Source organism: Tyto alba, unplaced genomic scaffold, assembly GCF_018691265.1.
Source record: "Tyto alba isolate M040663 unplaced genomic scaffold, T.alba_DEE_v4.0 Super-Scaffold_10, whole genome shotgun sequence".
NCBI classification, from domain to species: domain Eukaryota; kingdom Metazoa; phylum Chordata; class Aves; order Strigiformes; family Tytonidae; genus Tyto; species Tyto alba.
This window is the reverse complement of record NW_024881262.1, coordinates 15,391,502-15,403,671: the sequence shown is the minus strand read 5'-3', so window position 1 is coordinate 15,403,671 and position 12,170 is coordinate 15,391,502. Positions and strand designations below refer to the sequence as shown.

The 12,170-nt window shown below is 34.1% G+C and overlaps 1 protein-coding gene across 21 annotated transcripts in view; it reads right to left on the bottom strand.

Moving 5' to 3' along the window:
- The window catches only part of DLG1 (discs large MAGUK scaffold protein 1), a 165,898-nt gene that overhangs the window by 53,380 nt on the left and 100,348 nt on the right, over positions 1-12,170 (bottom strand). For all 21 annotated transcript variants that reach the window (XM_032986796.2, XM_032986797.2, XM_032986799.2 and 18 more), the window contains 6 exons: positions 10,212-10,265; positions 6,594-6,644; positions 5,478-5,602; positions 3,943-4,112; positions 3,162-3,298; positions 529-673 (listed from right to left, as the gene is read on the bottom strand). In XM_032986796.2, coding sequence (XP_032842687.1) covers positions 529-673; positions 3,162-3,298; positions 3,943-4,112; positions 5,478-5,602; positions 6,594-6,644; positions 10,212-10,265 — 682 coding nt within the window. The remainder of the gene's footprint in view (positions 1-528; positions 674-3,161; positions 3,299-3,942; positions 4,113-5,477; positions 5,603-6,593; positions 6,645-10,211; positions 10,266-12,170) is intronic.

Below are 12,170 nucleotides of genomic sequence, written 5' to 3'. Positions count from 1 at the left end.
TGGAATTTCGTAACACATTTGCAAGCAGGCAGACATGAAGACCTCCCCCTCCTCCCAGTCCAGTTTATTCAAATACATGCAGCTCATGAAAAAGAAGGAAAACAGAAAAAAACTAAGTCAGAACATCACTAAGTTCTACCTGAAGCAATATTTCATTTTTGCTCAGCTCACAGGACACTGAACATCTATGCAGTGCACGTTATTTGTCACGCTTCACAGGTTCCAGGAGAATGAGATACATGTTTTCCTTGTACTCATCAGCAAGTGATCAGAACCATTGAGTCCCTAGGGCTAGGCCACAGCATTCATGGAAACACACTAAGAGCCCCATTGTTGCTGCCTTTTCAGTAAACAAGCTATAGGATATCATCCTGTTCAGCATACAGTTTTCATGATTGATCAACTTTCTTATATCAGATTTTCACACTGTATAATTTTAAAAAGCTTCAAACTTAAAATACTAAAGACAGGGTATGTTGGAGCTTTAAAGGAAAAAATAATCACATCACAAAGATAAGATGAACTTACAGTTTGTGATGTCAGGAGGGGCATAACTGTCATTCATGAACATGCTGGTGGGTTTTGCAACTTTCAGATAAACAAAGTCAGATGTGTTTTTTAAGGCAGTCACTGCTTCTTCATGAGTAACTTCTTCTAAGCAAACACTGTTCACCTAAAGAGAAAAAAATAAAAAATTCTCATACAGAAAAAATGTACCTTTTCACACGACACTCACTGAAAGCTATTGGAGCACTCTGGCATTGAGTAAGTCTTTATTAGGATTCATGTGCCACAGACATAATTGGTTATGTAAAAGTTGTATGAGAGACACCTTGTAGTACTGTGAAACATAAGACAGACAAGTCTTTCCTCAAAAGATTATGATAAACTGTATTGACTGTAACATTGTAAAGAAGGCACACATGACATTGGAAAACTAACAGGACATATGTGACACTCAAAATTCCAACACAAATCACAGCACTGACATAGTGTGTTATTGCAAGCATTAAGCAGAAGATAGTTTCTTTTAATAAGTATAAATCCTACATGATCTTACCATGACATAAGTTCTAGACATTATAATGGGACAACATATTCTTGCAAGAGATCCAAAGTAGGGGGTCAAGACTGAAGAAAATCCAAAGTGTCTGATTTACGGGCCAAGTAACAGGAACTAGCTTAACCTCACAGGCAACAAATTTTTTAAACTATTGCTATTAAGGTGAAACACTACCACTTCAGTTTAAAAAAAAAAAAATCCTTTAACAATTAGTATCTCTCATAAAGCCTTAAAAAATTGAGTTGCTGACCCTCTCTTCTATATTTTGAAGAGGGAAGTAACTTCTGAAGATAATTCCAGGTAACATGGGAAAGAAGGCTTGTACTGCACTGAACCTGAGGGACCAAAGACACTTTCCTCTGATTACTTAAGTACTGTGTAAAAACAACTGCCAATTGCTGTTTGTCAGGGATAAACTCTACTGCGTAAATATATTCTTTCCTTCTGTATTTTCTAAAAGTTTCATAAAACTTTTCCAAAACCTTTTCAATTTTTTTAAAAACTATTTAAATTCCTACCACTCCTGATGACTGAAAAGTCCTTTTGCAGTGCATTGGTAATTGCAGTAAAACCTAAACACACACAAAGTTACACTCTGCAAAATACAGGAGCTTATCTCTACATTAGTGACTGAAGCTTTGACTAAGTGTAATTTAGCTAATTAGAAGATACTATAGATGACATTTTACTCACTTCTTAACTTAATGAACTGAGGGAACGATTACAGCTACAATAAATTAAGACATTGTACTTGCGATATCCAATAACTTACTGCATAGGCTCCTTGCATCCCTGAAACAGTATCTGATACTAATCCAAGGCTACTTCATTTAATTTTGTCGTGCAAATTTTTTATGGATAAAGTAATAGTGGACAAAATAATCTGTTGCAAAAGTTTGATATTTCTAACAAAAATTCCTTAAAACTTCCCATATACTTTATGATATAAAGTAGCTAGCATAAAATTTTCTGGTACAGGTGATAATTTATAATACTGGAAAGCAATTCGACATTAAAAGGAAGATTTCCAGTACCCTTCCATTGTGGGGAAGTCCTACAATTAAAACACCTCCTATGATGCAGACTTTAAAAATCTAAAAACATTAAGTATTAACAGCATTATCATTAAGTAGCTGAATCTTTGGGTTTGGGAATTTTCATGGTATATGCAGCTAAGAATAAATATATTTTCTCTCTCTCTTTTTTCCTCCCAGTTCTCAGGCAAGGATTTGCTCAGAACTACCCATTGTAATACCTAGATCTCATTCCTGACGCTTAAAAAAAGAAGGATTCTTTAGATAAAGAGATAATCCCAGGATTCTTTATCTTTAAGTAGCTTCAGTTTTCCCAGTTCTGTATTTGTAAGTGACAAACTTATCCAAAAAGTCTTTTTACCAAAAATTGAAAAGTTTGCATTACACATTTAGAGTCAGTTCCTTACTGTTTGAAGAGCAACAGAGCATGTCTTCTGCTGTCATGTATTCTGACTACAGATGTGAGCACAGAAGCAGGTACTGCCTGGCAGAGGGTAGGAGTGTGGAGCAACTACACCTTACAAGAGTTGAGTTTACAATTCAGAAATTAATTCAGAAATTTCTGGCTCTGGACAACTAGATTTGTGGATGGAATTTAGGGAAGCTTTAAAGTTATTTTGACTTTGTGCATAGAAAATTCAACTTTGAAGCTTTAAAAAAAAAAGCCATTCAAAAGCATTATGAACACTGAAATCCAATATAACTAGAAGTTTCACTACAGGCTATCCAGGCACAAGTACAGGGAGTTCCTTTCCATTCTTCTTTTTTGAGAAGATAAACCATCCATCACTCAGATGGCAGGAAAATAATAGCAGGCATCAGAAATAAACACGCTCATTAATACAGTTTTTTTCATTAAACATTGGGCTGAGCAACAGATTTCACATTTCCTGATGAGAAGGTGTTGAACGCTGCAGATTTAATTTTTATCATTGATTTCCTGGCAATATAATTTTTTTACTGATTTCTATGAAATAACACTCCAGCAGCAGGCAGCTGAACAAAAGTGAATCATGCCCTTACTGGGTCTAAAAGTGAATGACAAAAATGCAGCTCCTACTTACAGCTAAAAGTTTGTCTCCAATCTGAAGTTTGCCATCTTTATGTGCTGCTCCACCTTCAATGATTTTGGTTACATAGATGCTGTTGTCCCCAGGTATATGCTGATTTCCTACACCACCAGCAATACTGAAACCAAGACCTGCTTGAAGATAAAGTCATTACTCAAGAAACCTTTTAGAAGTCACTAGATTCAAATTATTATCTAAATAATAATGCTATTTGTATCACACGTACTTATATATAAAAGTATTCGGCTCTGGCTGAAGCAATACTGGATGCCTTTCCAAATGAACTTAATAATTTTCCAGAAATTTCTGAAAAGGATCTAACATTTACAGAAGTTCTGAAAATCAAAAGCTAAATATTTTCCTCATGCCTTGTGCAAGACGCACACAGCAGTTATAGCATCACCACTGATATTTAAAGAACCATTGTCCAACATTTACCCATACAGAAACAAAATAATACTTTCTCTAAATGATTTTTAATCCCTCAAAGATCCTTTCTGTGTAATTCAACTAAAAATTTTACTCCCATTTGTAATGTACTTAAAAAAGACTAAATACTCTCAGAAACACAATTTTATCATTTGAAAGAAAAATACGCATTCTATAAGAACAGTTTCATGAAACATGGATGAAAACTCAGATGCATTTGAGAAGCTGGTGTCTTATTTTTCATTATTCTGCATTTCCTCGTACTTCATATGCAAGGTACTATTTTATTTCAAAAAATAAACGCAGAAATCTATCATCCAGACTATCCTTGTGAGAGAACACACACCTTTAGGGCCTTTTACAAGTTTGATTTCCACTATTTTTTCTGTGACTGGTTTTCTTCTTTTGACGTACAATCGTACAATTGATCCCGCTTCTTTCAATGCTTCAACTGCTTTGCTATGTGTCACATCACGAACATCCACCTCATTTACTCGTAGAATACAATCGTTAACCCTAGAGACAGCAATATTCATGTTCAGCTGTTGTGTTATACCAGAGCAGACATATTAGGAGCCCAATATTCTATGTGCAATGCACTAACACACATGTTAACACATTAAGATACGTAGATTTTGCTTCAAAACTATATTGATTCAAGACAATGTTCTGAAATTATTAGCGTTTAAAAATAAAACAAGGATCACTAGAAAATATATAACAGGAATATTTTGTTTGCAGCCAAAGAGAGCACCATCTTATGTGTGTCTCAAATTTAAAAATAATTTTGAACAGAGCTTCATACAAACTACCTTTCATTTACAGTATAAGAAAGAATTAAAATCAGAAAATAAGAGGCACACAATGAGAACACACTAGTTTTAAGCCAAGATATGAACAAGTCAACCTCCATTCCTGCTTTACACGAGCTATTTAAGCACTGGCATTCCATACCATTTACCATGTCGCTGTAGTAAAACCTAGCTCATTACACAAAGTACAATGCCTGACCCACCTGTCACCATGTTCTGACAGATGTACCTCTGACAATGGCCAACAAGCTAAAATGAAGCCTTGAAATGAGCTTATTATGACTAAAAGCCACAATGCATCAGGCATTTGCACCAAAAACGATAGGGCAAGTTCTTCACAGCAAAGGAGAAAAAAGCTGGTCCTACAACCAGATGTGTTTTTTTCCCCACACAGTGATACAGGTGTATACTTAAAAGACTGTTCTGGTTTAGAAAAATAATTTCTTAATGCAATTTGTTATTAACTTCTAACATTATTCTTCAAAGGAAGTTGCAAATATCACTAACTACCATCTAGTAATATGCCAACATTTCCTCACTAGGAGTTAAATAGTAGTATCAGTCCACAATTAAATACGAAAATGGGAAATACTGGAGAAGGAGTACACATTTTAAAAAAAAAGTATTGCTTTTGAAGATGTGTAGTATCTTTGAAAAATTAAGACACAGATTTATAGCAAGCATGAGAGGGTTGTTATTAAGCTCAACTATTTTACAGATCAGAAAATTTGCACATAGATAACTAGGAGTTACCTATCCTATCTGTCTAAGCTCTTCCTTTGTCTGTTGATTAAGGACTACAGAAGATATAGCATAATCAATTTATATCACTGAATAGAAAATATAAAATTCACTTATTTCACTTAACTGCAGATTTTACTGGTTGGAAAAAAATTGGTTCACACAAACATTTCTTTTTTTATTATTTCAAAAATACTTCTGTAAGAAAAACTTATTTAAAATGTAATGTAGCATGACAAAACTACTGAAAGTAACAGAAAGTGTTCTATCCAGTGTTTGAAAATATAATAATAAACATTTAGCAAACCAACACAGAAAGTCATCATACCGTAATCTTCCATCCTGTGCAGCTGCACCCCCAGCTATAATTTTTGTAATGAAAATACTTGAATCATCCCCAATATGTGGGTTGTCTGTACCACCTGCAATGCTAAAGCCAAGTCCTGAATTTCCCTAAAGGTAGAGGGGAAAAAAAATTTATACATTTCTTTTTTGGAGAAAAGATATTTTAGTATATCTGTTTGATTCAATATAGAATCAAATCAATATAATTTTCACTGAAATAATATTAAGACACTTTAAGCAGTATACTACATATAATCATATGTAAAATGTAATTATACTTATTTTCACAGAAATACGGAGAACTTAAGTCACTGTGTAACTGTAAGAGACAGTTCCAACACCACAGCCTTCTCTTTGAAGTGAGTTTGATGAACTAGACACGAACTTCCCTCTCTAATGAGCTAGATCTTTAAGACTATTCATATGAATATTTGCTTCTCATTTAATCATTAGTGACAAATTATCCTTCCCAGAGAAGCCCCCAAGCAATTTGTGTCACATATGTAATATATCCTCACAGATACAAAGATTCAGACTGACATTTCCTCCCCTACTGCCAATTGCAAGACTTCTTCACCCTCTGAGTAACAACCAGAACTGCACAGGTATCAAAGACAACCATTTCTTTCTTTTTGTTAGCAGTGCAGCTCAAGAAGAGAGAACTGAGATAAATCTCAACATTGTAAACCTAACAAAGCAATGTGTATGACAAGGTGTCACTTTTAATCTCAACTGGAAGCCAGACTCTCAATCTAAAACTTAATGGTACAAATAAAGGCCTATCATAAATAGCAATATAGAAAATGAAATAATTTGTGTTATTACTCTCTGCAAGCCTAGATAATAACATTAAATGCAGTATGTCTCAGAGAGATCATTCCCCCATTTTTCTCCTAATGTTCAAGGATATTAACAAAATTTTCTTTAGGTTAAATAATCTACCTAAAGGAAAAAAAAAAAAAAACAAAAAAAAAACCACAACCAAACAGTAAGGATTGGTTTGGATTGTCATTTAGCAGTATCAAGAGGTTAATTTTTCATATTAAAGTATCATAAATCCCATCTAAAACAGAGTACAGAATGACATTTAGCATGTTACCCTTTCAAGAGTAATTTCTTCATACTCATAGTCTGCATCCGTGCCATTGACCTATAAGAAAAGAAGAGGGAGACTTACAGAGAATTTTACACTTCAGACAATACAGTTTGCCGGCTCGGAATTCACTCCCATCAAATCTCAGATGATTCACAGTGACCACTGAGGTCAGGGGACGTGTGATTTTCACACTGCTCTGTACATGAATCAGACACTCTTTTTGTATGAGCTTAAAAGATTTCAGAGGGCAGACTGTTCTACAAAGATACTGTAGAGCTGAGGCCCTCTGCTTCTGATTGCCAGAAAAAAAAAAGAAAAAATGCTCTTGAGATCCTCAGGTGTTCCTCAGGCCATGTAGCAAGTTGAAACTGAGAAAAAAGGAAGAGGTTGTGGGGTAGAGAAGAAATTGTATAGAACAACAGAGCAGTATTTTCAAACTGTTGTTCCTCTTAGAGCATAGAAAAACCAGAGCCTGATGCTTTATACCATTTCTCAATGGGTAAGACCCTCCTAAAGCAACATTTAACAACTGTTTCTATCACTATTTATCAAGTTACAGATATACTAAAGATCAATAAATTAAAACAGGACCAAAAGCAGAAGAGTTTAGAAGAATATTTTATAAAGCTAGATGAAAAACTCAAATACTGGAAGCCTCATCATCCTCAAGTTGGAACGGTTACCCACATTCTTTGTTGCCTACAGAACTAACACAAAAATCAAATAACGTTAGTACCAAATATCCGAGTGAAAACAATTAAATATCAAATTCTTAGTCACATTTAACATAAAAGTAACATTTAGATTTTTTTTTTCCAATTACTAAGTTACCTTGGAACTCAAATTCTTTCCTCAACAGATATCTACAGCAGCATACACAACATGCAGCTACAAGCAATGCCCTATTCCAAGCCTTTCGGGATGAAATATTTAACAGGACAAGAAATAACGTTTATACTATTATTTTAGAAAGCATCTTGCCTATTACAAGATTCTATATCCGGTAGTTTTCTGTACTCTTAACATACTATTAAAGATTTCATAAAGATACAAAATATATGTATAGAAGAAAGCATTTTAAATCTGTACAGTTTTCTAGCAGAGAATTAAATAAGGGACTTGAATTCACCCCAGACATAATTAAGATCGCATCTACTTCATTCCTCATATGCTTATTTAACATACTTAAAAGCTGCAAAAGCTGGAGATACCACAACTTTCACCAGCTGTCTAATATCAACCTCATTCATCCCTCACTACAGTTTTTCCTCAATCTCTAATTATATTTCCCCTTAACACAACAGAAGCCATGTCCATTCCAGACATAACAGACTATTATCATCTTTGAGCAGTACCTCAAAAATGATTATGTCCTTACTACCTCGTTCAGTGGAAAAGATACTGTGGTTTTAACACATGATATTTCTCCATTAAAAAGGGAAGAGGTCTTGACCTTCTGAATACATGAAACTGTATCTATTACTACATCAATACAAAAGAAGCCACTGTGATGAAGTTTTTATGTTAGCTTAGTCCTTAAGCTATTATCTACAAGAATGACAACATGTGCTAACTGAACCAGTCATCCAGCATTACAATACATGGGAAATGGTTCATGATGACTGATCAGTATGTAGCTTTTCTTCTTCTTCTTTTTTTTTTTTTTTTTTTTTTTTTTAAATAAATAAAAAGGACAATTAATGATTTCTCTATTCCTTACCATTAGGCAGAACAAAGTCAATCCTGGTACATTTAGGCAGTAACTTGCTTATTTCCATGTACAAAACTGTATAACCCAATTTTAAAATATCGAGATAAACAGGGACAAATATAATTTTTCACTGTCCTAGTCTACTTTTGCAAGTTTTGAAGTTTTCTCAGATCCACTAAGCCAAGCTTTATTTTCAGGGACCTCCCCTGGATTAAGGAAGTTTCTATACAAATGCTGTAATTATGCCACAGCAATCTTCTTGGAATCTGAAAACCTATTAGTAGTTCAGCAGAATTTGATTAGAGCCTTCTGGCTGCACTGAAGTTAATTTCTCTGGTATGATTAATCTAGTCACGTACCACCAACTTGATTTTTGTTTGTATTTCCTTGGGCTTTTACAAATAATAAAAAAATTATGCTTCTTGGTGTGTTTATTTTCAATCCCGTTTGAGTTCTAAGAGGGCATAATTCCTCAGCAGTTTTATGATGCAGGTAACAAGAGCTGTGTTCTTGACCATTTGTTCCTTGATGTCTTGCTAGATTCATAGTTTGTTTTTTTCTTCTTTCAATAGAAAAAGCTTTAATAGTCAAGGTTTTTGTAGAACCATGATGCAGTTACTTACCTCACAAGTATAATTTCACATATCTCTTAACAATTCCATGAGCTACTCAGGAACCCAGAAGAGTATTCTTTTACTCAACTTCCTATTCTTACAGAGTAGGTTAGATTACAGATAGTTATAGGCTTGCTTGTTATACATTCACTGAAAACTGATAATTTTGATAGTTTATAATTTTCAGTGCCAGTTTGTTCTGTTAATGCTATTTGCTCTTCCTATTTCTACTATCTACTGTCCTCCACATGCCTCTATCACATGGGGCCTTCTGAAATGTGATTACGTATTTATTAATCACTTTTCATCTCGGTTTAGTTTGTGTGTGCAAGCAGACACCTCATCTTCAGTATGATTTTTCTAAACTGTATCTGCATCACATCAATAAAAGAGCAACACACTGCAGGCTACTGCTGTGATCTTTTAGTCAGAGACATCATTATTATACTTGGGTCTCCTTTACCAGCCAATTATGTCACTGTACTAATCTTTTGTCTTCTGCTTAAATTGTTAATTCACATGTTTGTCTGTCTTGAGTTATTACTGCTGCTTTCTAGCAATGTTGATAAGTTATGAATGCTTTTTGACAAGGACAAGATTCACTCTTTACTTGCTAATACCAGTCCTTAGAATAAACACAATATAAAGCAACTAGTACAGGCATTAACACTGTTCAGGAAAACAAGCAAGTGGGATATGAGTAACTGTAGGAGGAAGGTACTGGAGGAAAATTCAGACCTGAAACCTATGCCAAACCTACATACAATCCACAGCCTCTGAAGTCTCTATCTGCCAGTGGTATTCCGTTGCAAAACACACACTGCCAAACACAAATTTTAGCCTCCACATAACTACACGTAATACCTTAATGTTTCAAACAGAACCAATCCATTTGTAGGAACATTTAGAGCACTGAAATCTTAAGTATACCCAGTGCATAAAGTAGTGTTTTTATGAGAAGTGCAACAGAAATGGCACATTAAATATTAAAGCATCTGTCTGCACAGTTGAAGAAACAGATTGTTCTCTGAACACTGAACCTCTGGAACCTCAGGCAACTGTGTTTTGCACTGACACATTGGTACTTACACAGAACTTTCCACCTGCAATCTACAACTATTTTTTTTTTTCTTGAATAAGCTATTTAAGGACTTCAAATAACCGTCAGGACAGCTGACAAAATCAAGCATCATCAAAGAGGTAAGATAAGTGTTATTAAACACTAATAATAGACATACACAACCACAAACATAAAACATTATCTAAAGTTATAATTGAAAGCAAATGTAGGCTTACATATGTTGGAGTCTCCAAAGAATCTGTATTCACCAGCACCGGAGGGGGATTTGCCTTTAATAAAATAATTAAAAAAAAAAAAAAAAAAAAACAAAACAAAAAAAAAAAAAACAACAACAAAAAAAAACCAACCAAACAAACAAACAAAAAAAAAAAACAGCATAAGAGAAAGCAGTACTAATGGTAATTATACAACATTTAATTTGCTGTGTTTCTCAAGGTTCTGTTAAAAGGTAGTCTTAGCTCAAGAATCTCAACAATTCACCTTTTGAAACACTTGTTTCTACCTTGAAGAAACTGCCTACATGCCACAAAAATCACACTCTTCCAGAATTCTGAGCTCATATTTTATATACAAGTTCTGTCATTTATTATCTTGGTTTTCAAAAGAAAATCTGAGTCGTGGTATCATTTGACATGATACCAGTTACCCTAGTATTTGTGGTGTGACATTCAGAAGTTGCTTTACCAATCAGTATCTTAAAACCAGATTTTGGTGGATTTTATTTCTCTTTCTTCCTACCAGGAACACTTTTCTTTTCACTCCTCTCTTCATTCTGCAAAATGGAAACTTACAGTAATGCAAATTTATAGAAGACTAGATCTTCAAACTGACTTGTGAAAGCAAATCCACAGCAGACATTAATCCACCACACAGCAGCACGTGCTCCATCAGAAAACTGTTATGCATTCACAAGCCATAAGCACAGATTATTGCTACAAAAATAAGAAATAGTATAGAATTCTTGCTAGACAGGAACTGGTAGTATAAACTAACACTTTTTACTCTCAGATTACTGAGAATTTTTCTGTGAAAAATGTGCTTTCACCTGAAAGAAAATCTGTACAGACTGCTGGCATTTATCTGAAACACTTGCAAATAAACAGATTTCCTATTTTTGCATCAATTATCTACCTTTAAAATAGGCAGCGTCTAGCCTGCTTTAAGAACAAAAGGCAACAACAAAGAGTACAGAGTCCAAATACTGTTGATGTATTAAGTTCAGTGAGACCTACAAACTCAGAGGGCACAAAGTTCATCTCCTTCCAGCTTTAATAAAGCTGAGATGTTTTTAAATATGTATAAAAATCCATTATCTTTAAAATTAATGTATTCTTTTTTTTTTTTAATCTCTTATGTGTGCATGGAAATAAATTTAGGGACAGTTTAACAGGCTGCAATAGAAGCTAGTGTTAAACTTGTCCAAAGATACACTTAAGACCTACAAAAACAATTATGTTAACCTATTCATATTCCGCATTTCAGTTTCATTACCATGACAACAACATACTTTTAAAAATTAGGAATTCTTCAGAAGCTCTCAAAAACTAGGAACTGAGTGATGACTCAGAAGTTCCTTATAAAAAACGGAGATAAATAATCTACCATTGCTAGACAGGAATCGTCAATCTGCTATCAGGTTGCTGTGTCAGAAATTAGACCTGCACCATTTAATAAGTACTAAAATCATGTGGTATCTACACAAGTTAACAGAGTAGACTATTAAAAAAAATAAATAAATAAAAAGGATGGCACTTATGAGACTGTCAAGATGCCATCAAACACCTTTCTTACCCAGTAATTCTCTCAGTAGAAGCATGGGCACACTTTATGCAGTACAGCAGTACAGAAATCGAGCGGTAGCTAGTAGTATCATAATAAAAGTCTCTGACAAAAACAATGCTACACCATCCCTGGAACAGCTTTACAATTAATACAATTTCAAGAAAACCAGAACAGAACAATACATTGTATTAAAAAGAACCTGACTGAATATGAGGCATTAGGTGTCTAATTTCCACTGGATCTACAAGAGACCAGCATAAGTGTATTTATTTTATATTAGTATATCACCTATGAAAACACTTTTAGTTTATTAATAGAAAACAAAACAAGGATTAATTTTGAAATTTCAGTCACATTCTTTACATTTCACTCAACTTTGGAATTTATTTTAA